The sequence below is a fragment of the Lytechinus variegatus genome, chromosome 18 (assembly GCF_018143015.1).
Source record: "Lytechinus variegatus isolate NC3 chromosome 18, Lvar_3.0, whole genome shotgun sequence".
In the NCBI taxonomy this organism is placed as follows: Eukaryota; Metazoa; Echinodermata; class Echinoidea; order Temnopleuroida; family Toxopneustidae; genus Lytechinus; species Lytechinus variegatus.
The window spans coordinates 13,244,690-13,271,214 of NC_054757.1; the positions used below are offsets into that span (position 1 = coordinate 13,244,690).

The 26,525-nt window shown below is 35.7% G+C and overlaps 1 protein-coding gene across 2 annotated transcripts; it reads right to left on the bottom strand.

Moving 5' to 3' along the window:
• Positions 1-4,287: 4,287 nt before the first annotated feature.
• Positions 4,288-25,644, bottom strand: LOC121432281 (rap1 GTPase-GDP dissociation stimulator 1-B-like). 2 transcript variants are annotated; one of them, XM_041630144.1, is made up of 16 exons: positions 25,548-25,644; positions 22,262-22,305; positions 21,556-21,654; positions 16,121-16,255; positions 15,552-15,677; positions 14,641-14,793; positions 14,084-14,212; positions 13,559-13,684; positions 12,695-12,856; positions 10,211-10,345; positions 9,522-9,659; positions 8,975-9,100; positions 8,437-8,539; positions 7,307-7,470; positions 6,069-6,197; positions 4,288-5,594 (listed from the first exon to the last, which is right to left on the bottom strand). In XM_041630144.1, exons 2-16 carry the CDS (start codon positions 22,263-22,265, stop codon positions 5,476-5,478), a joined length of 1,848 nt encoding a protein of 615 aa, XP_041486078.1. In that variant the 5' UTR covers positions 22,266-22,305; positions 25,548-25,644; the 3' UTR covers positions 4,288-5,475. The 2 variants fall into 2 exon arrangements, with proteins under 2 accessions (XP_041486078.1, XP_041486077.1); XM_041630143.1 differs by having other exon boundaries at positions 22,262-22,308.
• Positions 25,645-26,525: the final 881 nt, after the last annotated feature.

Below are 26,525 nucleotides of genomic sequence, written 5' to 3' on the forward strand. Positions count from 1 at the left end.
AATAAATAAGTGCTTTATTCACACAAACGTCTTTAAATATTGTAAAGACATGATAACAACATTGTTAGTCCAGGTATGGATCTTAATTCTTGTCAGTCTTTTATATTATGGATGCATAATAAATGTGTAGATACAAAATTATCGCACTAATTTCGGACTGGGGTAAGTTGAGCCAAACAGCATGGGGCAAGTTGAGCCATGGTAATTCTTATGGTAATGTATCTTAAAAAACAAACCATAAAAATTGATTGAAATGCAGGCTGAAAGGATCAAATTTACATAACTGCTCTTTTCCTTTTAAAGGATGGTAGTATTTATTTAGAATTAGCAAGTGAAAAGACTTTAAACAAAAAATTGACATGATGGTTCTTTCCCCATACATTTTGTACGTAGTTTTTGTGGCTCAACTTACCCCAGATGGTGGCACAACTTGCCCCATATATGGGGCAAGTTGAGCCATTTGACATCGGTTTTTTCAAAGGTCACGATGACTTTCAGTGTGGGGGTAGAAAGTTATATGTAGGTGAAAAACATTTCCCAAGAATCAAATTTAAAGGCATGGTACTTATTTCTACAATAGTACTTGTCATTTCAATTCTAACATGCAAAAAGTGTCACAACTTACCCCGCCTTCCCTACAATTAAAACCATTTTCGTTTTTCTTAGCAAGGTACATTTCATTAATTTGTTACCATACAATATGTAGAAGAGCTGCTCACGTATGACGTCACAAACCAAATAATTGAAATTCTAATATAATAACTTTTTTACTCTTTGTGAATTTTCCTCAAACCTTTGCCAATATTTTCTAATATTTTTCTGCTATTTTCACAATAAAAAAAATACAGTTCCTTTCTTTATTCATTTGTGTATCCTCCTTCAATACATGTAAAAAATCTCACAAATTCTCTCAGAGACACTGAATTCAAGCAGGTTTTTCTTTTAATACAAATGAGTTGTTTACAATCACAGATAAATAATTACAGGACAATGATATCGATAATACTTTTCTCACTTTACATGTATCACTGTTGAACAAAAGAGATGAAAATTCTTTTAATGCAAAATTTGTGAATAGTGAGCATGTTTGTAAGTTGTGTGCAGGAAGGTGTATCATGGAATACAGAGTGCCTCAGAAAAAAAACCCCTGAATGGTTCGTTGTTTACCAATAAAGTTTAGAGGCTTTTTTTCATATTGGAGCAATTGCTGATTATTAGGGCAATTTCTTTCATTTCAATGGCTAATTTGTGCAACAAGCAATTGATTAAATATAAACTGTATATTTTGTTTCCATCTTTGCAATGATGCAATACCATTTATGATCAATCCATGTCCTACACATTCACTAATTATAAATTATCTATATAATATCTTTGAGATATTGCGCTCAGTAATCTTTTGTGATTTACTCAAAAGTCCCACTATATATATATATATATATATATATATATATATATATATCTTGATGTAACTCTCATAATTTTAGAGTCTGAAAAAAAAACAAGGTCATAAAACACTTAAATAAAACAGTAAACAAATAGTTCAATTTCAAAGACAGTACACAATTCTTTGATAAAAAAAGTAATTCATATCTTTAACAAACTTTCATTCATCTGGTCATTAATTAAATTATCAATTTATAAATTCATAGTTATGCAATTGATACTAATTACATTATAAAACTAGGCAACACAATAAATGAAACTTTAAATTAATGATTAATCATCAATTTCTACATGTAGATGGGCAATACATTGCATTTATGAGCTGAAATGAATTGATTAGCAAAACTCAATTTTTTGCCATGAAATCTCACTTATCATGTACCGTTGCATGGTGTGATGATGATTTAAATCCTTACAAAACCAGATGTTTCATCCACACTTCTATGCAGAGCTACTGACCTGAATAAGAACATTTCAGGGTTTTTTTAAGCTGAAAATCAGTTTTTGGTATAAAGGTAATCAGTATTTTCAAAGGAATGCCATAGGACAACACATAAAACTGGAACTTTAGAAATCAGTATTTTGCATGAAACCGTTGGTAGTTTTCTCAGTTTTCAGTAATAATTACTGAATATCAGTACTAGTTGGCGGCTCTATGGAATGTTAGTATAAATCTTACCATTCAATATCCATGACAAGAATTATGTACCAAATCTTTAAAATTAATGTCATAAACGTACCACCTTTTTCTCAGATTTCATAGTAATAATTTTTAGACAACTCTTCACATCTGAATAAACATGATGGCAACTAGCACTCCAGTAAAAGTTTGGTCAAAGTTAATCAAAGGTTGGCTGAATCAATGTTATGAAAATATCACCCGACAAGCTCAAAGCTTCAAAATGTATACATGGTCAGAGATGACAACCTGAACAAGAACATTTCAGTATTTCATAGGCTGAAAATCAATATTTGGGTAAGAAATCAATGTTTCCAAAGAAATACCAAAGGACTTCACATAAGTTTTTTTTTTCCAGTAATATTTACTGAAAACAACTTGGCAGATCTGCATGGTGTACTATCACTTCTACCGCTCAGTTTTGAAAGACAAAATAAAAGAAGAAATATTCATAACCTTGATAACCTAAATTGGTGGTCATCCTTTTTGCAACATATAAGGGTGCGTTTATTCGACATTTTTTTACCCTAGAATCATGATTAGAATCATGATTCAAATCACGATTCTGCAGAATCACGATTGCGTTTAGTTGAAAGTGGAAATAAACGTCTTTCAAATCACAAACATGAAACACGGAAAAAGGGGCGTTTGGAAAGACGTTTCTGTAGAATCACGAACGAAAAAGGTCGTATAAACGATATCGTGATTTGAATCATGATTCTATGACGTCATTGTGTCGTGCTTCTTCCGGGTTCGACTCAAAGGCGCGCGCTGTGTTTCGTGCAGGTTAATTTTCGTGTAGCAGTATTGCCAGTGTACTAGTACCGGTATATGCCAATTGTCACGTGCATTTAGGAATTATCATTCTGTGTATTGTACCCCCGGGGTTGTACTGTAGCGTCATTTGTATATTTCATTGTTTTCATCAATCATATCTTCAAGTTCCAAAGGCACAAATTGGACTGACGACGAACTCAGGGCTCTACTTGTGCTTTGGCCTGAAGCAAAAGCATCCCTTACCGGGATTCACAGAAATAAGACGATCTATACGAATCCCTTTCAGCGGCGCTTGCGAGGGAGGGATTTCTACGGAGATGTGGCACCGCCTGTCGAGACAAAATTAACAGAATTCGTGCCCAGTACTACGGCTACCGAACACCATTTTCGATGAACCGACAAGATTTAATACAAGTAAACAAAAACAATACGAGGTACAATACACGGAATTCTGTTCGGAAGCCGAGTAAACGTTGCACAAACGATCGCGCGTTAGCTCGGGCGGCAGCAAAAATCTAGCAGCCGACTTGAAGTTAGAAACACGCGCGAAAATGTTGACCTATACTTCCTGGGTCAAACTGCGCACTGGATCGGCCCGAATTCAGGGAGAAACAGCGTTAGAAAGATGGTCGTATAAACGCTGATTCTGTCGGATCGTGATTCATGTTGCTGTTTTGAATCATGATTCAAATCATGATTCTGGGTTGAGGTCGCATAAACGCAGCCTTAATGTATCATACCAGGTGGGTTTTCAATAAAGCTGTTCGTATTAAAGTTACAAGTGATTTTACCAACAACTGGTGATCCTTTCTTGTGATAAATGATACACACCATATTTCCATTGGTGTTGAATTAGTTTTCAAGAAAGGGTCAGTAGATCATAAAGTCGCTCTTAACCTACAAACAGCTCTCTGAAACACCCGCCAGGGGCACACAAACATAAAACTAAAATCAATCACATTAATGAGCATTAACTAACAGTCTTCCATGAACCATTTACAAATGGGATTTGTTTATATTAACCCTCCCCCTCTGTCAACCCTGGAAAATGCAAATATTTGATTAAATATGAAAAAAAAGAAGAGTAAATAATTTATAAAGGCAAATGATGCGAACTGAGAAAAGGTGGCATAAACAATTTGCATAGATCCATAAAAGATGCATTTAAAGGCCTGGTCACACCGCCCGAGCGTTGTTGGAGCGGTAGGGAGAGGGGGTCGAATTTCGCTCACAAAATTGGGGAAAAAATGAAAAACAAAAATCGAAAACAAAATAAAAACAATCGAAATCGAAAATGGTGAACGGGAGCGAGCGGTGATGATTTTTTTTCTCTCTGCTCCACGACCGCTCCAACAACGCTCGGGCGGTGTGACCATGCCTTAATCAACTCACTTGGAATAAGCCATCTCAAATAAAGTCAGGTACATGTGGTTTACAAATTATGAAAGAATTCTTCCTCTATACAATGTGAGGAATGTTGTTTCCTTGAAAGGACAAATAACAAGAGCACCACAAGATTTCAAACATACTTCCTTATTCTTTGAATTTCTCCCCTCTGCCTCAATATAACTGTTCAGAAGATCCGGGGACCTCTAAATTTTCATGTATATTACTACTTCTCTATAATAAATTATCAAATGATTTGTCATTTTAAAACGAAGTGACCTGCATTTTGGATTGGGACTTGAATTTTCAATCTTGCATGCCAATGAACAAGCTGCATTTGAAAATCTTGTAATCCTTCATTTGAGCAAAATTAGTTCAGAAATGGCCAACATAAAGTTTAAACAATGATTCTTGTCCATGGATATGGTAAAAATGTGTGCAGGGAGTAGCATTGGTGGCTGAGTGATACAAAAGACGATATCGGTATTCACTTGACATACATTTGCGTAACGGCAGGAGGACAACACGAAACACTTATATTCTGATTAACGAATACATACATGGGCATAAGATATAGAGCAGGAATGCACCATAGACAAGACTCTTTGGTAATACATACACTATATAAAAAGGAACCATGACAGAACATTAATAATATTGTGATATCTGGTATAAATGTTCAAATACTGTGATACATTTTCCATGCATAACCAACCTTGTAAACTCGGACATGCTCATTTTATGTAACAATTCCATCAAATAAACACTTCTGGCAAGTCTTTTCCTTTTGGTCCATTCCAACAGCGATTCCGTAAATAAATTTCTTTCTCGCAACACATTTCTTACCTTAGCTTCCTCTTCTTACAACATCTATTGTATGTCCGCTTTTGCATGATCTTATATAAAAGTGCATTCTTTCTACAAGTGCATGTATAAATTCTTGCTTACTCTTATTTTGCATATAGCCATATCCATTTATACTGTTGACATCAGTAACTATTGCACATACCGGGCAACGGCCTTCACCCTTTCTTAATAAATAGTACCATACTTCTCTTTGACGAGGCATGATTGCATCAATGTCATCGCCATGGCAATGTAATGCATATGACCTTTGACCTTGACTCGAATCAACATCGGTGGCTTGAAGCCCTTAAGTACATGATCTGTGAATGAAGTTGGAACCTTCAGGTAAAGTGTTGGCTGATGCTTGTTGCTTTGGTACTAAGAGGCTCTTCCTTGCTTCGCTTCAGGGTCTCGATGGTGTCGGGTAGCTGCTGATCCACCATAGCTTGCTTTAGTATCGCTAGAAAATAATGTAAAAAAAGAGAAAGAGTGAATTTCAATCTTGACAGAGGAGACAGCCGACTTGCAGTTCACATATGTTGAGCTCTGACCCTTTCTCGACCTCCCCGTCTTTTTCTTATCCTTGCAATACCCGTGTTCCTTCTTTTCTGTATTTTCCTCCTTACCTGTGTCTACTTCTCCTCCTAATCATGTTTTTCCCCTCCATCTAGTTCTATTCCTTCCCCTCATTCTTCTTTGTTTACTCTTCCTTCTCCATACTCATCTTCCACAACCACATGCTTTCAGTCAGCATTATTGATTATGAACATATTCTCAAGAAATTAGTTTTTTTTGAGCCAGAATAATATTAATACACGTTCCTCAAAATAGTTTACATTCCACTAGTTACAAATAAACATTATCCATCCCACATAAATCAATGCATTTTGAGGAGTAAAAGGATTTCGCATAAAACCACAGGCATAATACAAACCTGATTGAGTAAGGAAACCAGCTAACGTCAGGACATTACATTGGACCTCTACTGAGTAAGCAGTCTCCTGAAGTAGACTTTTGATTGTCGACAATAATTTAGATTCCAGTAAAGCTGACTCGGACGATTCTGACAAAAAGAGAAATGAAATTTGATTTTAAAGATATTTAAAATTGAACCACTTCAAATAGCTGACCAGGTGAATAGGTAAAAAAAATGTTTTAATTTTCTTCCTCTGTGCTATATGGCTCCAAGAAATCTGAGGTATTTAATTGATCTATTTCAGTAAAGAAACATTAAAATCATTTCACATAAGACCTATTAACACCTATGAGATACAGAGTTAATTCTTCAAATGCCAAAGTGACTGTAGGCAGCATGGCGACAGCTGTGGTAATAATAACACATTATTGTAATATGTAATTGAGTATATACATACAGAAATTGTGCAATATAAATGTACAATTATTATTTTTATCAGTGTTTACCATGGATTCATCACTGTGGTCAACATCATCTTCAACATAATATCCACTATTATTATCACCATCAAGTTAATTATCATCACTAGTATTGTCTTTACAATCATCATCAACATCATTGTTATCATATTGATCATAATAATAATCATCATCATCATCTTCAACATAATCTCCACTATTATCATCACCATCGAGTTAATCATCACCACTATTATTGTATTTACAATCATCATCAACATCATTGTTATCATATTGATCATAATAATAATAATCATCATCATCTTCAACATAATCTCCACTATCATCATCACCATCAAGTTAATTATCATCACTATTATTGTCTTTACAATCATCATCATCATTGTCATCATATTGATCACAATAATCATCATCATCATCATCACCATCATCATCATCATAATCATCTCCATTATATTTTGTAGGTATCATATTAGGCACTTTAGACAACTTCCCGTAATTCCTTTCTTATCCATAAAAAAGGTTATTGAATAGGGATACAATTCCCCCCCTTGTGGTTGGTTCTTGCTACCAAATGAATGTCACTCCTTCATGTTAATCCTGAAAAATTGGGAAAAGTCAGTGTTCACCATACATTTATCCTTTTTTTCTTTATTTTTCCATTTTTCACTCGCTTCATGTGCTATTTTGTATGTCTTGGAAAAAGTGCCTAACCAACAAGAATATCTTGACAATGAATGATGCATTACAAAACACTAAAATTGTTCATTCTCTTACCAAGATGGGATGCAGCTATCAGAGTAAGGGCGACAAGGGCCTCGTTCTGCATCAGAGGGTGTTCTGACGTTGCCATAGCAACCAGACGTGGTAAGCCACCATGCTGGACGATGGTTTCCATCACTCTGGCTGAGCCTGAATGCTTGATCAATGATGCTAGGAGTCTGGGGTTTGACAGACGAAAAAAAAAAATACTATAAAAAACTGTAAAGTATTCTCATTCTTGACATTTCACAACAAATTTAAAGGAAATTATTTATTCATTTATTTCATTTTGTTTACCCAGAGTAACCCCATCAGTGGACTAAGCACTGTATTTCTTGGGGGCCCTGCATACACGTAACAAATACATAATTATATCAACAAGTACAAACAATGAAAAGGTATTAAACAAGGAAGAAAATATGTTCAAAGAGAAAGCCACCTTCAGGACATACAGACATACTGAAATACAAGTGTGTATGTAGAACAAAAGTCAACATACATGTATATATTGTGCATAAGCAAATCCAGACAAGTATATATTCCCTATGATTATTGATTAATTTTGTGTTTAAATACTTGATTGTTTGTCCCTGGAACCAGCCAGATAGGGGTAGCTATTTTCAATTCAGCAGTTTCTCGCTCTCCAATAAGATGTAGCGAAGGATTGCCTCGAGACTGCACTGAAGGTTCCACTATCCAGCTGATTCCAGAGAATGGCAGCACTATGAGAAAAGGCCCTTTTTCCAGCCTGTGTACGTACAAGCGGTACCACAACACCATTCTGAACTGAGTTTCTAGGTCTGTACGAGTGGACATTACTAAAGGAAATTAAGAAATTTGATTATTGAAATTGAAAGCCTTGAAGGTATCTGATAACATCTCCATATGAAATCCTTAATAACTTTTGAAGTGCATATTTTCATTATAATTTCATTTTGTATACTGGATTTTTCTTAATGTACCATTAGTTTGATCATTATTACATTATTGTTTTATGCTATTGTTATACCTTTGTAAATACATACATTTCAGCTTTTTGGCTGCAGTATGTGTATGATTGTTTTACATGTACTGGAAATAAACCATGAAATGAAAAAAATGAATTAGAAATATGAGAAAAAAAATAAATATATTTTTTACTGTACCTTGTTGCCTCTCCACTGACCCCAGGGTGTATTTCACAGGCACAAAGCTCCACGACCCTTTGGATGAACTCTGACCTTTGACCTAAATCTACTGCTGTCTCGGCTGCAAAATGAAATTGGATATTCATGTGTTTCTTTGAATCTTCATATTTCTAGTGTAAAGCATGATCATATTGCATTATTTTCAAAATTATTGATTTTTCAATTTAAATTCGCTCCAGTTATGAATTAACTGATAAATGATTCATTTCAGTGTGGAAAACATACTACTGCCAAAAGTCAACAGTATATCCCAATCTCACATTTTGAAATCGTAATAGAATTACTGGAGATATTAACCCTAGTTCTAAACAATGAGACTAGAAAAACCAACAGACACTTCAAATCAGGGAACAAGTCAGAACATAAATATTATCAATAGGAATTAGAGTAACAGTCTTTTCAAGTAAGAAAGTATGTATTCCTTTTTTTAAAAGAAGATTACATCACAATATAAAGATCCTTGAATTCAAACAAAAGTGTTAGCATATTGGCTTACCCATACTGTCAACCAACATTCTGGCCGTTCCAAGGAGTTTGAATTGTACAAACAGCATCTCTGATTTAAGTAGTGGTAGAATCTCATCCAATGTATTGCAGCTTAGCATTATAGACTTGTTTACCTCTGTAAAATAACAACAACAAAAAAGTATTAATATAAGAACTGATGACAGAGCCTAGAATCTGCAAGGTGAAAATAAAGACCAAGTCATATATTTTTAACTCTGATTTAACTCTATATATTGTCTAAAAAAAAAATGGGGATAAATATTGATAGCTACACTGTATGAAGCAGGCTCAAACAGTGGAGGCTCAAGTCATCAGTACATTTAGCACTCAATATTAGTAAATCTCATTTCATTTACTTATTTTGCATCCAATTTCAAATAAATTTGTCAGTGTTAAGTTTGTTCAATATTTCTCTTTTCCTTAAAATCAAGAAATATTCTGTCAAACAACTTTTTGTTGGGATGATTGCAGACCAACCCAGAATGAACGAGGGAAATGCTGGGTTATACATTAGGAATTTAAGAAGTTAATCTTACTTGGAATGGCAAGGTTTCTAAGAGCACTGAGTACAGCATGGGTCAGTCTTGTATCCACCTCCTTTCCTTCATATGGCTTGAGAAGTCTAAGCAGCTGAGGAACGATCCCACTTGATACTAGCTTTATACAGTTCAAATCTGTGAAAAAAAAAAATTCATTTGATATCAATAAGTAATGAAAACCACAAGCACAAGAAATGGCTTGGGATGTCGAAGCAACCGAGGAACGATCCCACTAGACACTAGCTTTATACAATGCAACACCATTAATTTAATGTCAGAAACTTAAAGTAAACCATAAACACAAGAAATTATACATCAATAATATCACTCCTTATTAGTAAAGATTTTAGAATGAGGGCAAATCCATGAAATAATCAACCTTTTTGCACATTTGATCTCCAACTTTTCTTGTATTACTACTCAAACCATGATAATTTGAGAGCAAATACACATTTTTATCTGAAACACAGCTGAATCAAATCATTTCAGAAAGGTCCTATGAATAGGGGATTGGATGTACACACTTCATGGAATTGCCCACGAGCAGAGACGAAATACAGATACATTTTTATTACATGCAGGCTTTTGTCTAAATTCATTTCTATATTTGAATTAACATTCAGTTCTAGCACATTCTATCTTGAAGCTCCCTCCCTATCCCAAACAATTTACTTTGAGTAACTCACCATTACGAGCAAAGTTTCCTATAGCGAGGGCAGCAGATATGCGGAAGTATTCTATTTGTGACGTCATCCATGTATCTACGACATTCCTAAAGAACGATCCTTCGCCCTCTTGGAATATATATGCCATACACTCGTCTGTAGATAGATTAAAAAACAACAACAACAAATGGTTATATTGTGGAAGTGCTGCATGATATAGCATTTTCGGCTAATTAATCATTGTCAGAAATATTATGACCTGTAAAATGACACAGACTGTAAATCAATAATAATAATAATTGGCATTTACATAGCGCTGTATCAATCTACGACTGTCAAAGCGCTTCACAATTATTATTACCCGGTCACTGGATTCATAGCATTTCAAGTAGCCTATTAGGCGCACACTTGCTAAACCAACCACAATGACGGTTGTCTCCTACCGGTACCCAATTAGCACCTGGGTGAGAGTGGCAAAGTGTGGATAGACACCTTACCAAAGGGGGCTAGGCCATGGTGGGTTTCGAACACACGACCCTCTGATTACAAGGCGAGAGTCACAACCGCTACACCACTGCGTTTCCACATACATTATTTGATAATTGAATGGTGCCAACTTACTTCATATCTCATTTATTATTTTTTGAAAAATATTTTGTTTCTCTAATACCAACTGCAATGAATATTGTTCTAAACATTCTAAAATTAGCTGATAAATCATTAAAAATGAACACACTGTTATACTCTGTCTATATCAAGTGGGAAAGTGTGGATTAACGCCTTTCACAAAGATGCAAGACTGCGGTGGGATTTGAACACACAACCCTCTGATTACAAGGCGAGAGTCAGAACCACTACACCATGACTCTGCCCCATGATTACATCTACATGTATGACATCGTGACATTCTGTCATTACAGCCGTAATGTGCAGCCCTACTTAAAGGGGAAGTTCACCCTGAAGAAAACTTTGTTGCAAAAATAGCAGAAAAAATAGTAAAAAATGTTAGTGAAGGTTTGAGGAAAATCCGTTAAAGAGTAAGAAAGTTACTAGAGTTCAAAGTTTTGCATTTGTGACATCATAAACGAGCAGCTGCCACATGTGTTATGCAATATACAATGCATGAATTTCAAATTTTGCATGGTTCCTGATAGGCCCGTTTCGGGTACACGTGTACACGCACGGTCAAGTCAGTGCACGTGTACTAAATTCCATCACCGTGTACACGGTAGCATCTGCATAAAGCTTGCGTGGGACTGTGAAGTCAGTGAACAAGCTCACAGCCTCACATTAATTCTTAGTTCTAAGACACTGCACATGTTTTAATCACTAATATGTCAATATATTTCAATTAACCTAGAGTGAGTTTACTTCCAAAATCGCCGATTTAATCCACATTTATTCTGGAGACTCAAGTTTTTGTACCACACGAAATGGGTATGCTCCGGTCAGTGCAGGGCCCTAGTTAGCGCCGACGTTCGTTGGATGCGCAGTTTGCATACTGTACCGTACATACATGCACAGATCGCTGCAGAATTGAGTGTAACTGAAGTTATCAATTGATTTTCATTATTTTATTGCCAATTTGAGGAGCATGTGTTTGCATGTGTTTGTGGGCTTGTAGCTTGTAGCACATGTGTATGAGCGTATAACACGTAACGAGACTCTCGAAAGCGTTCTTCAATCACTTTTAGAGCCAATTTGAATATCACCAATTGCGACAGCGATCATTGCTCCAGTTACGTGTTATACGCTTATAAACATATGCTTCAAACCTACAAACACAAGCTCCTCAAATCGGGCAATAAAATGAAAATCAATCGATAACTTCAGTTACACTTAATTCTGCAGAGATCTGTGCATTCATGTACGGCACAGTATGCAAAATGCGCATCCAACGAACGTCGGCGCTAACTAGGGCCCTGCACTGATTTACTTTTGCATTCTTTATTAATTCAATGCGCTGCTAAGCTGAGTAAACTTTTTAATTGCACCAATTTTTGTGGATTGATACTTCTAACTTCTTGGGTATGCTTTTAAACCGTCGGACTTAGGCTACATGTAGGAAACATTGAAAACATACTGTAACTCACTCTCACTCAGTGTTTACAACGTGTACACCACCGAAAAACACGCCGTGTACACGTGCATCAAAAATGGACTTTCAAACCGGGCCTAGTTCCTGATGACTTAATTTTCTTTTCTATTCATGATCGGGTGTGAAATGATTTGTCTATTGATATACAAAAGGTACAGCGAAAACCATTATCAATTTTCTGAGAAAATGACATTTCATTGATTTTTTTACCATTTGCTATGTAGGAATGCTGCTCGCATATGACGTCACAAATCAAATAATTGAAATTCTAATAACTTTTTAATTATTTGATGAATTTTTCTCAAACCTTCGGCAATATTTTTCATTATTTTTTCTGCTATTTTTACAATCAAGTTTTTGTCAGGGTGAACTTCCCCTTTAAAAAGACAAATCTCCTCATGACCTACCTCCAGTGAGAAGTAAAACCAGAAGATCGATTGAAACCCTGACTGCATCAAATTCTTCTATCTTTGGAGCGCTTTCTGACGTCCAAGTAGCAGTTCGAGCATTCAACATATCTAATAATGTGTCTATAATACCAGACTTGGCAAAATCCAGCTTCATATCATCTGGATCAGAAAAGAAAAAAAAATTAGTTTTCTTATTAAAGCTTAACTCAAGTGATGGTAGTGAGCAAAAATTTAAAGGGAAAGGTTTCAAAATCTTGGTAGATTGTTAGCAAATTCATCAATGAAGATCCAATAATTCTGAGAGAATCACTTAAAACTGGAACAATATTCTGCTTTAACATATATATTTAGACCTTAATACACCAAAACAATGTCTCCTAGTGTTTAACAAATATATCATTACCCCTGTCATCAGATGCTGTATAAATATAGAATCTACACTGACTAAGATGAAATTGCTAACACAGATAAGCACACATGGGCACACGTATATTCATTGCTTGGAAAAGGACAGTCTACCGACAGAATGCCAAGCTCACTTTGCTTTATTACTCAACCATTACTACTCATTTCTAACCGAAATAATTTTGAACATACTTTTACACATGAATACAAACACATGCTGGGTGGCAATTTTTAGTTTGAAGTTATGTTTAATATGAACTCAATATATTCAAGTCAAAAGTATGGTAAAGTGCAATAGGTTTAGCTAGCAGTAGACAAAAAATGGCTTGTATAACTTCACTTACACTGTTTGAAACTGTTATCAGAAGCACTTTATGACTTTCAATATTATTATCATTTCTTAACATAATGGAAAGAGCACTGGTGCAAGGACAACAAAGATGGTAATCAACTCACCATTTTCTACGAGTGAAGCAATGATTTCCAGTATACCTTCTAGCTGATCGTCGCCTGTTACTTTCTTGATAGCATGCACCATACACTTGGCTGCCTCTGTACCGACAAAGGCTGCACGGGTATCAGCTGTAAATTCAACAAAATATAATTATGAATAATATACAGTTAGAAGAAAAATTGTTATCAAGTACAAATATTTTAATTGGCTTGATATAAACACTAACACAAATGCTTGAGCATTCGAGAAATCTCTTCCTACCGGCTAACAATCTGGGTAGAGAGTGGTAAATTTAGATGAGTGCCTTGCCAAAGGATGCTGGGCCAGAGTGGGATTTGAACACCAGACCTGTAGTTCAAAGTCAGGAGACTTATCCACTGAGCACCAATGCCTTTAAAAAGGCTACATTTGATAACAGGAAAAAACAAATCAGCATTCGGACTGGTCAGTAGATTACTAGATACTTGACAATCACTATTAAAACCAGACTCCACTGTATTATCAACATAACTTTAAGAAATACAAACCTGGTTCTGCAAGATTGCCAAAGCACATTATAGCTGTGCCACAGAGGCCAATGTCTGCCTCATTTCTCTTCAGTAGTGTAATCAATAGATCAATGGCTCCCAGGGATATAGCCTTCTTCTGTACATCCACTGCATCAATTCAAAATATGACATTAAAAAACATGAAGAATACAACACTTAATATCACATTCATCTCGACAGGTGCTGAAAGAAGGTTCAAATTGATTTCCACACTTTACTGGACACAGGACAAGCAAATAATATTAATAAGAATAATAATACATAGATAGGATTGGCACACTTTCCACCTTGATTAGATGCTCAAGGCACTACAGAGCAAATACATGTAAGGGAAGGAAAAATGAATTACGGATGTTCAGTATAACTGTTTCGTGATTCCTCCCTATTTATACGTCCGACTTTGATGAAATATCAGTGCTAGGATTGGCTGATTTTCTGAATTTATTCAAATCAACTTGTTCAGGTCGCCTTGGCATTAAATCCCTATCAGTAATCATATCACAGAAGAATCAATAACTTCAAGCAGTGAGACTTACATCTATCATATGTAAGGTTCATTAAACATCCACATGCTGCATTCCATAGTGCTTGGTTTTCAGCATTTTCTTCAGGGACTGATAGTCTTTCCTCCAGGAGTTTCATCAAATTATCAAGACCTCCTCCCTGAAAGAGGGCTTCCCTGGCCTTGTCTGTAAAAAAAAAGCAACAACTTTATCACTGTCACCAATACTTTAATACTCTACACAACTCGACAAATACATGTATGAATATATTTGACTATATTGATAAGTATAATGACTTGTCCCACAACGTCTAGACACCATGGACAATAATAAAAAGTCAGGAATAATCAAACTCTGGTATAAAGATGTGTTTTAACTACGGATAGCCAATTGTGACATAAATCTCAAATAGTAGAGGTTCACTTTATCAGCTACATGGACAATAATACAAAGTCAGGAATAATCAAACTCTGGTATAAAGATGAGTTTTAACTATGGACAAACAATTGCGACATAAATCTCAAATAGTAGAGGTCATGGACAATAATACAAAGTCAGGAATAATCAAACTCTGGTATAAAGATGAGTTTTAACTTTGGACTAACAATTTTGACATAAATCTCAAATAGTAGAGGTTAAATTCAACAGCTATTTGACAAACAAATCATTCCTTACTGTCTTGAAAGGATAAATGAAATAAATGTCTTCACCATTAAAGAATTATGAAAGAGCACAGTAAACTTGAGAAAAATAAAATGTAAACAAAACTTTGATTTTTTTTGGCTTCCTATAATTTTAGCACAGAGTTAAACCATGGTCAAAGTTAAACTGGACTTCAGAAAACGGGCTAATGAAAAATGTCACTGAGCTCGGTCTCACCATAACTGAACAATGGAAAATAAGGTTTTATATGCAATAGGGTTCTGATATGTAAATTGACTTACCACAGTCACAGCAGAGATTGCCAAGTGCTCTACAAGCCTGTACCAATACATCATAGTTCTTCCTTAACAAACACGAACACAGAGGCAGTACAATATTTCCCTCAACAAATGGCTCTCGAATCTCTTCTGCAATAGAAAAAAAATGTATATATATTCGTGAGTAACATTACAAATCCCTAAAATATTTGTTTTATCAACGACCTTCATTTTTATTTACAAGTTAATACTATTTTCACATATGAGAATATCAACAAGAAAATGAATCTTCTCTAAATGCACCCTCTATTTCTACTTTCCTTTTCTCCCTCATTCTCATTTTTTCTCCCCTTCTCCCCCTCTCTATGAGTCAATACTTAAAGGGGTGTGAGAGCAAGATTGAAAAAAAATCTGAAAAAATCTGAAATAAAACAATATTTACTCATGAAAAAAATAAATTACTTGTATGACTCATATAACACTGTACATTACCATGAAAAAGGTTATAATATGTGTTAATCTAGAATTGAAAATTAATTATTAAAAATAACTAGGAATTGCTTGTTATTTCAGGATTAAAAAAAAACCCTTACCATGCTTGGCCATTTCCGCTACAATCTTGGCAGCGTTGGCAAGGAGATTAGGGGGAGCTGATTCAGATCTAGAGAGGATATCTCGAAGACATTGTACCCCACCATTCTGTACCATCTCAGTAGTTGCACCAAGAGCTACAAGATAAAAAAAGAAAAATTTGGCAAATCTATTTAAAATACATATATGATGCGCCACGCCATACACCGGGGTACCGTAGTACCCCGGGGTACGGCGTTGTGCAGCGCCATCTCGTGTTGTAATAGTGTACAGTTACACTGTTGTCATGGTGATCACGGTCGTATGATCGGTGCGACAATCATGACAATGATGGGGACAATGATCACAATGCCTATTTCCTTTCTTTGATACAATCTTATGCCAATAATAGTAAAAAAAGTGAATTTACAGGAGCAATTGCAAATACACACCTAATTTAAATAAATGAATACTGTGTATAAGTAATTCTTAGGCAAATATATTATTTACATGAATCTGAAATGAAATTTTGCTTTGGATAGATTTACGTAAACTGCAATGCAATGAGAAGACAGAAACAACATTATGGCCCGAATTCACAAAGGTGGTTTTTAAAACCATCGGTTGAACCCATGATTTATGCAGATTTCCTGTATAAATTACGCTAAATTACGCTTATTTACCGCGTATACTAAAAAAGGTCAAAATCTGATACACTCTTTTGTTAGTGTATCAAATTGATGCCCGTTGCCATAGTTAAGTACGCTATTTATTCATGAGTCCACTGTTTTGCAGTGGACTAACGAATATAATAGTATATTTAACAATGGCAACAGGCATCAATTCGGCACACTGTGACAAAAGCATGCATCAGCATTGGACATTTTTTCAATATACGAAGTAAATCGTTATTTATTTAGGAAATCTACATAAACCATCCATGGGTTAAAGTTAAACCAACTTCGGTGGTTTTAAAAACCACCAAAGTTGTGAATTTGGGCTTACAAGTTTCACTGTCAAATAAGTATTCTGTAAATCCTGACTTTTCTCCAACAAGTCCCTAAGTATAAAACCTATGGGATACACAGTATTCAGTAGTTAAAAGGTTAATCCACCTTTTATACCTAAATAATCACTGACAATCTCAAATACATAGTATGCAATAAAGATACAATATAAACTTACACATGACTGGCAACTTTCTTTAACAAGGACTCTCCTTGCAATAGAAACCACTTCAAAATATTCTAGCTTATGAGCAGCAAAAATCCACAAATAGAATTTTACAAAACACTGTTGAACTTGCATGTTATCCTCATTTTTATAGTATTACCGGTCATGATAAATATACATGTAGATAAAAATACTGATAGTTTCCACTGAACAGGTAATAAATATTAATATTCCCCAAGATGTGAATATTTCTGTTGAAGTATAAATGAATTTAATAGTTTAATGGCTTTAATGAGCTTTGCCCTACTACATGTATTATTTTCGTAACCCACACTCAATAAATGCTGGTATTAATTGTAGGTATAAACCAATGATAGTAACACATTATGTAGCATGGAGAAAGTGCAGTGACCTTTCAAGGGTTTGCTCACATATGAATAGTACTTGGCCATATCTATAGTTTACAATGACTTTTGTGAATTGGTTATGAATGATATCCACATCAGGTTTTTATTGAGGAAGAAGGAAATGGGGTTGGGGGGCTGTAGATTGACTAATTTCAATACAAATTTGCAACTTTTCTCAGACACTGATGTCATTTATGGTTCTTTTTTGTCTAAACATCTCATCAGACACTTCTCTCTGCATGCAAATCAAATATTGCTTACTTATCTTTTTTTTTACTTTAAAAATAGACCATCTCCATGGGGATGTTGCAAGAAAATATTTGCAATCAATCGCAAATATTCTGTTGCAATTTTACAATTGATTGATCATTTTTAACTTTAGCAAATCAGATTACACTCCTTGCTTCATGGAGCAGATTAGCAATCAATCACAAATTTGCAATTAATTGAATGGCATATGATTGATTTCAGGAATGAAAATAGACTTGCAATTGATTGCAAATATCTTGCAATACCCCACATGTGACATTTACTATTGTACAACGCCTGCATAGCTTGTTGTAGGCGAGCAAATGGGAGGCTGAATGTCAATCATTTGTACCGTTGCACGCAAGACGTACAATCCAAAATGTACCGTTGCACGGCTTTAGGAGGTGACGTCACAATACGATTTAATTCATGGCGCTCAGTAAAAGTGAAGGCGCAATACGCGTATAAACCTGCTGGCATAATGTGCAATTCTGCCCAAGGTCATGTGCGCTTATGGGATTTTGCTTTTCGCTTTCATTTTTTTTGCTCCCTTTTCATAGATTACTGCAGGGAAAAACTCTTTGTTTTTCATATTTTCGCTAAATTCTGAGGCGTTGTACAATACAAATAGCGAATATTCTTATTCGTGCAATGGTGCGAGATTTCGCATTCGGTGAAAGAAAGAGACGCTCTATTCAACTCGGCTAACGCCTCGTTGAATAGAGCGTCCTTCTTTCACCTCACGCGAAATCTCGCACCATCGCACTCATGCCTATTCGCTATTTGTATACCGTACCTTTTTGATCTCATGATCCCCAGAGCAGATAATTGAATTTCTTACTTGAGTTTGCAAATGATTCATTAAAAATGTATGGTGACAATGGGCAATTTTCAGGTAGAGAATGACTCATGACCTTTGACATTTCAATATGAAAACAACTTGACAATTTATACTGTAAATGGGGTCTTATTACAGAACTGAACAACCCTATCTCAACTGTCAACTTCCTTTAAAGGAGAAGTTCACCCTGACAAAAAGTTTATTGTAAAAATAGCAGAAAAAATAATAAAAAATATTGCCGAAGGTTTGAGAAAAATTCATCAAATAATCAAAAAGTTATTAGAATTTCAATTATTTGATTTGTGACGTCATATGCGAGCAGCATTCCTACATAGCGAATGGTAAAAAATCAATGAAATGTCATTTTCTCAGAAAATTGAAAATGGTTTTCACTGTAACTTTTGTATATCAATAGACAAATCATTTCATACCCGATCATGAAAAGAAAACAAAATTAAGTCCTCAGGAACCATACAAAATTTGAAATTCATACATTTTATATTACATAACACATGGGGCAGCTGCTCGTTTATGACGTCACAAATCCAAAATTTTGAAATCTAATAACTTTCTTACTCTTTAACGGATTTTCCTCAAACCTTCACCAATATTTTTTACTATTTTTTCTGCTATTTTTACAACAAAGTTTTCTTCAGGGTGAACTTCCCCTCTAATTTCTCGTTTGTTTGATTTGTATTCATAGCCCTGGGAAACTGGGGGTGCTTTTAGTGAGGTGCTGTTAAAGCACCCCCAAGATTTTTTTTTTTTTTTGGGGGGGGGGGTGCTCTGTGTGTTATACAGCATAAGCAGAACCCCCTGGGAATCAGGTTGGTATGCTAGCAAGTAGATATTCAACCAAAATTACCTTGATTTTTTTTTTTGCTTGTCCAATTTTCCTTCTCCAGCACCCCCTCTTAAAAATCGTTTCAAGGGCCCACTTGGTGTACAGTCAGTATATCTCACATGGACCAAGCTCTGCTTTCAGTTTGGTCTAATTGTCATTTTTGTCTACATTATACACCTGGCCTTAATTAATGCAACAGGTGTTCTAATTTCCACTTCGTCTGCTCATCTTTTTGTACTTAATTTGTCATATGAAATATTTGGTTCAGAAACAGTTCATCCGATTAGACTATAGTGGATACCAGACGAAACAATAGGAACTAACTTAAAATTTGAAGACATTACACACATGGTAAATACGAAGAATAGCAGGGGGGGGGGGGGGTGGTAACTCCTCTATCGCCTCGAAAATATCAAATTATCAATTATTGCTCTGTCCTGAAACATAATGAAAACAATGAAAGTCGAATAATCATTGTAAAAGGTGACGGACAATATTAATCCACTGAACATTCCGAGAAAGGCTTTTGAACTATGATACAGAGAATACATAAACCATTTGTCTGCTTATATGCTGCATGGATTTCTTTATGATCGAGTTGTTATTGGGGATTACAAAAGATGCACGAAGATCATAATCTGTGGACTGTGGCTTTCTTTCAACACGCCCCTTGTTTTTTCCTTTCGTTTCTATTCTATGCAAATTTGTCGTTTAATACTTTCTTTATTCTATAATACGGGTGGCACCTTATTACGCGGTGTAAAAATATTGCGGTATTAGTTACGTAAGAACAATGGACACGTGATATTCTGCAGGCAAACAAGACAATGCCAAGAGAAGGGGGGGGGGGGTGCTGCCGAGCTAATTTTGTGGTAACTTTATCGTTGCGAAGATCCTTCCTTTTATCGTTGATACTCTAGTTTGTTTTTCTTTCTAAAAGTTATATTGCTAATTGTTTCTAATTGGAACCATTTATCTTATTATTTGGGGGTCTATTGCAGGTGATTTGGGGTCTAAGTGTGTGAGTGTGTGGGGGGGGGGATGGTCCCAGAAATGTATATTTGAAATGAATAATAATCATGATAATAAATAGGTTTTATTTTCCACTTCTTCCCTTTAATTGTATTACATTTAAATTTGGATTTAGAAGGAGAAGAAAGGGAATAATAAGGAGATCAGTACCATTATTCAGGGTTCTTAAAATACTTGACATCTACCAACTGTATAGATTATCTATCTTACACCTCACGCGAAATCTCGCACCATCGCACTCATGCCTATTCGCTATTTGTATACCGTACCTTTTTGATCTCATGATCCCCAGAGCAGATAATTGAATTTCTTACTTGAGTTTGCAAATGATTCATTAAAAATGTATGGTGACAATGGGCAATTTTCAGGTAGAGAATGACTCATGACCTTTGACCCTGATCCTGAAAATCTAAAAAGGGATAATCTTTTCTTCAAATATGCATACATACTAAATTTGTAAATAATCCATCTGTTTGAACAGTCAACTTCAAACTACATGTAGGCTCTTACATATTAATTGTGAAAATGGACAACTTAACATTCATGTGGTCATGTTCTCCAAACCCCCAAAGAAATGGGAACATACCTGGCAAAAATAATCATTTTTCGTTTTCGAGGGCTACTTTTTACAACATACATATGTACAATCTACAAAATTGAATAAGCTTTAAATGGCACTGCAGTGAATAGAGATTTTCTAGGCTAATGTTTTTTCATTTTCTAGAGCTCTTTTTAGAATTTCGGGGGCAAAATTACCCTAAGCCCCTAACTGTGTACATAATTTCTTCATACAGAAAGGAACAAGATGAAATAGATTGGAAGAGACCTTGGTAGGAGTAATCATCCCAATTTCCCTAAGCTACACAGGGACTACACAACTCCTGTGGGCTTTGGAATGAATGTGGGTCTTACCATCTTCCTGCAGTGCCTCAAGCAAACAGTCTAGACATCCATTAGTGGTAGAGCTGTCACAGTCTACTTGGAGCTTCCTCAGGGCCTCTGTAACACCATCTGCAACATAATTGGGAGAGGGGGCACAAAATCATTCAGATTATTTCAAGGGAATTTTGAATAAGTACATTACAAAGATTTATCATTATTAATTCAAGGCCACTCAATAGGCCATGGCCTTACATGTACCATCTGCTACATAACTGAGAGAGGGAACAAAGTCATTCAGATTATTTCAAGGAAATTTTGAATAAGTACATTACAAAGACTTATTATTATTAATTCAAGGCCACTCGAAAGGCCATGGCCTTACATGAATATGTATGTCCCCTTTTGATTGTCCTCGATGTCACACTGTTTTGCCTTGAACACTTTTTTGCCCTTAGTAAGATGGTCTGTATGTAAATGACATATGACACTAGTTAATCTTACATTTTTATTTTGGATTTGTATTGCTCTATTTTACCCATGTTCTGATTTCATGATAATTTGTACATATGTTGGAAATTACCACTCATTTGCAAAGTTTTAAATTGCAAACAGCATTATGGAATACTCCTAGGCCTCTGGCACTGATTGCTTAGAAAGACAAAAAAGAAGAGTATGTATGTAAGTATTTTAATTTAGCCAACAGGTATTTTTCCATGATTTAGTGTGTGCAACTTACCCATGATATCATCAATGTCCTCCACGATGCAAAATCAAGATGAACTGCTGTACAGAGAGAAAATGGATGCAATTCAATTTTTCATTTCCAATTTCAATTCATAATAATTTGTCACATTTTGCAAAGTTTAATGTTGTATGTTCCCCAAACCCCCATCCCATTCTATAAGTTCTAGAAAATGGTATCATGTCCTAGATTTCTGTGCAGAAAGCCTTGTGTGCGCATACAGCCTGTGGAGGGAAAACAATATGGAAAAACAATTGTCTAATCATTTGGCTGATTACTTGTAGGCAAGACAATTTAAACCACACAATCTTTTTGTCTGGCTAAATTGGCCCAATGATATTGCACTGCTTTCCATGACAAAGGCCAAGAATGGAATGCAACCATCAGCAAATTTTCTTGTAACTATTTTCCTGTAACTATTTGGTCCAGCATTTATTTTGGTCAATGTTATTATCAGCCTAAATTAGTCTTATCATGATTACCATGTCCTTACAAGTTTAGTTCACAAAATCTTACTTTTTACAGGTTTTTGTGCAACTGCATTTATGGTATTATGGTAGAAGTTAGACAGCTGGCAGCCGTCTGTTTCGAGGTTTTTAACATTTTTATTTTATTTTTTTTATTTCTCCTCGTACACAGACGGCTCGCTATTGTGCAGCCACCATTAGGGGCTCATCGATTTTTGTCTTTATTTAATAAAAAATATATAAAAAGTACCAAAATAAAGATTATCATTCCTGTTTTGGCCTGAAATGCACCAACATGGGGAAACATAAACTTAAAAGGGGAAAAACAGTGACTTACTTCAGCTGTCGCACAACTTCACAGTTTCCGTTTTATCTGAACCTAATAAACATATAGCCATTGAGTCCCTGTACAGATCCACCCAAGGGTTGATTACCATCCTGCCTGTGGGGAATCTACAGGTAGGACTATGGTATGCCAATGCTGTACACAGCACACAATTTAAAAAATCATAAAAAATATCACTTTTGTGACCAAAAATAGTTATTTCCGTACAGTTGCAATTTATTTTTCATGAGTAACTTGGGGATAATTTTTGTATTCACCAGAGCGCTCGAAAACTTGAATTTTGGGCATATTTTTGTGTACGCCCTCTATTGGTGGAAAGTAATATGGCAAGACAATTGTAGTTTTTCAATCTCTATTTTTAAGTAAGAAAAATTAATTTAAAGAATCAAATTTACTTAAGAGCCAAGTTATATGATGAATAGCTGTAATGGAACCTGACAGTGTCAAAATATCAAGCATTTGTCCTAAAGAAAAATAAAAAAATAAGCCAAACATTGCCAACCTTATTTCACCACAGAGGGAGGAGTAACAGAGAACAAGGTTATATCATATCCTTGTTCATAGAATGAGTGGTACAGATCAAGCTAGAACTTCGGTCTCTGTATAAATGGTGGGTGGAGCCAACGGAGTTCAGCGGAGCAACCAACAAAACAGAGACCAAAGCTTTAGGTCTAGGTAGAAGTGTAGTGGATTTTAAGAAAACATTGACTTTGTGTTTGGTAAACTTTTATGATTGAATTTATGATATGATCCATTAACTTAAAGGGGAAGTTTACCCTGAAGAAAACTTTGTTGTAAAAATAGCAGAAAAAATAGTAAAAAATATTGGTGAAGGTTTGAGGAAAATCCGTTAAATAGTAAGAAAGTTATTACAGTTCAAAGTTTTGGATTTGTGATGTCATATACGAGCAGCTGCCCCATGTATAAAATGCATGAATTTCAAATTTTGTATGGTTCCTGATGACTTATTTTGTTTTCTATTCATGATCGGGTGTGAAATGATTTGTCTATTGATATACAAAAGGTACTAGTGAAAACCATTTTTAATTTTCTGAGAAAATTAAATTTTATTGATTTTTTACCATTCGCTATGTACTAGGAATGCTGCTCGCATATGACATCACAAATCAAATAATTAAAATTCTAATAACTTTATAATTATTTAATGAATTTTTCTCAAACCTTCGGCAATATTTTTATTTTTTCTGCTATTTTTACAATAAACTTTTTGTCAGGGTGAACTTCCCCTTTAAGCAAGGGGCTACATGTAGGGGCAGGGTACCTCAGCTCAGGTGATGGTTCATGAGGCTCCACTAACGTTACACCTACCAGAACCATCAGGGTACATACATGTAACTTGCTCTGATACTCTGAATGATAAAGATGTCACTTAACTTAAGTTTAAATGGGGAAAACATAAAATTCATGCAACAAAATATGACTTCACGATTCAAACAACTCATCTTACATTTCGTCTCGTTTCACTCCTTTTCCACTCTTTTATCACTATCAGTCTCAAAATTGGTGATTTACAGCCAGTACCTATCTATGGCTATGTCCGTCGTCTAGATAGATCTAAGTCTAACGCAAATTCATTTGCACATGTGCGGGGCGGAGATTGCGGGTCAACACTCATGAATATTTATGTGTAGTCTATTCCTTTAAATTGAGGTTGTTTCGCTATTTGCTGATCGTGATTCGTTAGTAAATGATAAAATGATTTTTACTCTCTAGGACAACCTAGACCAAAAGCTTCAGTCTCTGTTTTGTTGGTTGTTCAGCTGAACTCCGTTGGCTTCACTCACCAAATACAGAGACCAAAGTTCTAGCCCGATCTGTACAGGGGACTCAATGACAATGGCCATATGTTTATGTACTTAAGATCAGATAAAACGGGGAAGTGAATTTGCGTGACAGCCGAGGTAAGTCACTGTTTTTGTTCGTTTTAACTTCATTTTTCTCCGTTTTTGGGCAATTAATGCCAAGAGGGAATATAAATTTGCATTTTGGTCGCGTTAATTTTCAAAATTTTTATTCATTAAAGACAAAAATTGAAGAGCCCCGACGGCGACGACGGGGGGATATGGATTTTGCATTGCAAGTCGGAAGTCCCCTAATGGTCATGATGGTGGCTGCACGATAGCGAGCCGTCTGTGTACGAGGAGAAATAAAAAAAAATTTAAAAAACTCCTCGAAACAGACGGCTACCAGCTGTCTATACTATAGGAACAACCACACTCCACAGCTAGACGAGATTGGATTGTGGGCCGGGCCGGGCGCGGGCCACACCTGGCCCCTGCGCCGGGGTTGCGATGTCTACTGCACTGCGGTTACCGTACGGTCTGCGTGCAGCGACCTGCTCTCGACACTGGGCTACAGACTGTCATTGTAAAAACAAACAAAACAAGCTAAAATAGTAGAATACAACTTGATCACACGATTCTCTCAGAACTTGACATCAACTTACTCAAATAATTGAGTTCCTAAACGAGATCCTCTTGAGATGGACTAAATATTCCGTGTCAAGGAGGGAAGACGATCTTTCTGATTTTTAGTTAACCAAAGAGAATGCATACCAGAGATCGCTAACGTGAATTCAGTACTGTAGTACTAGGCATACGGAGTCAAACTTCAATGAGTCAAAGGAACGCGCAGTGAAATAAATTTAAAGGAATAATAATCATAAACCCCTCCCCGAGACTTCTCCTAGAAATCTAATCATATAAATCAGATATTGATACATGCATGGTATGATTGCTTCGAAAAAATTATGTGATTGATAGAAGGAGTAGTATGTACTACCACCCCGACCCCATACCCCCGAATACAGGGTTTAGTATTTTAGTAAGTTATCCTTTTAAGCTTTGCTCTTTAACTGTGAATGGTGGGTGGGGCTGGGTGTGGTCCGCACAATTTTCATTTTATTTTACTTATTCAGCTCAGGCAAAGAGGTCTTGGGGGAGAATCATTTACCCTGGGATAATTGATTCTCAAATTTTACTGTTATATACTCAGGAAAAATTTAGGGTTATAGCAATTAAATATAGAGACTATCTTTTCACCAAATGATCCTGAGGGATGGAATTTTAGGCCACTTATAGGCCTATATGCCCCCATCTCCCAGCTGTCATGCTCAGCTTAGCTCCTCTTCCAGGAACATCATCACGAAGGATCCAATATGCCTCTACAAGCTACAGAGCTATTGATCATTGCACTCATCCCTCGTTTCTAGTTTCTTCTGTGATCTACATGATCTCAGCTCCTTGTTCAGATTCTCAATCTGCCCCCCTTCAGCGCCCCCTCTCTTTCATTCAGTCCTCTTTTGTCCCCCCCCTCTCTCTCTCTCACTTTCTATCCTGTCCTCTCCCTTTCTTTCTCAAATATATGTCTTGTTCACTGCCAAGCTTTGCAAAGAGTTGCAAAAATATACTATGATTCTATTACA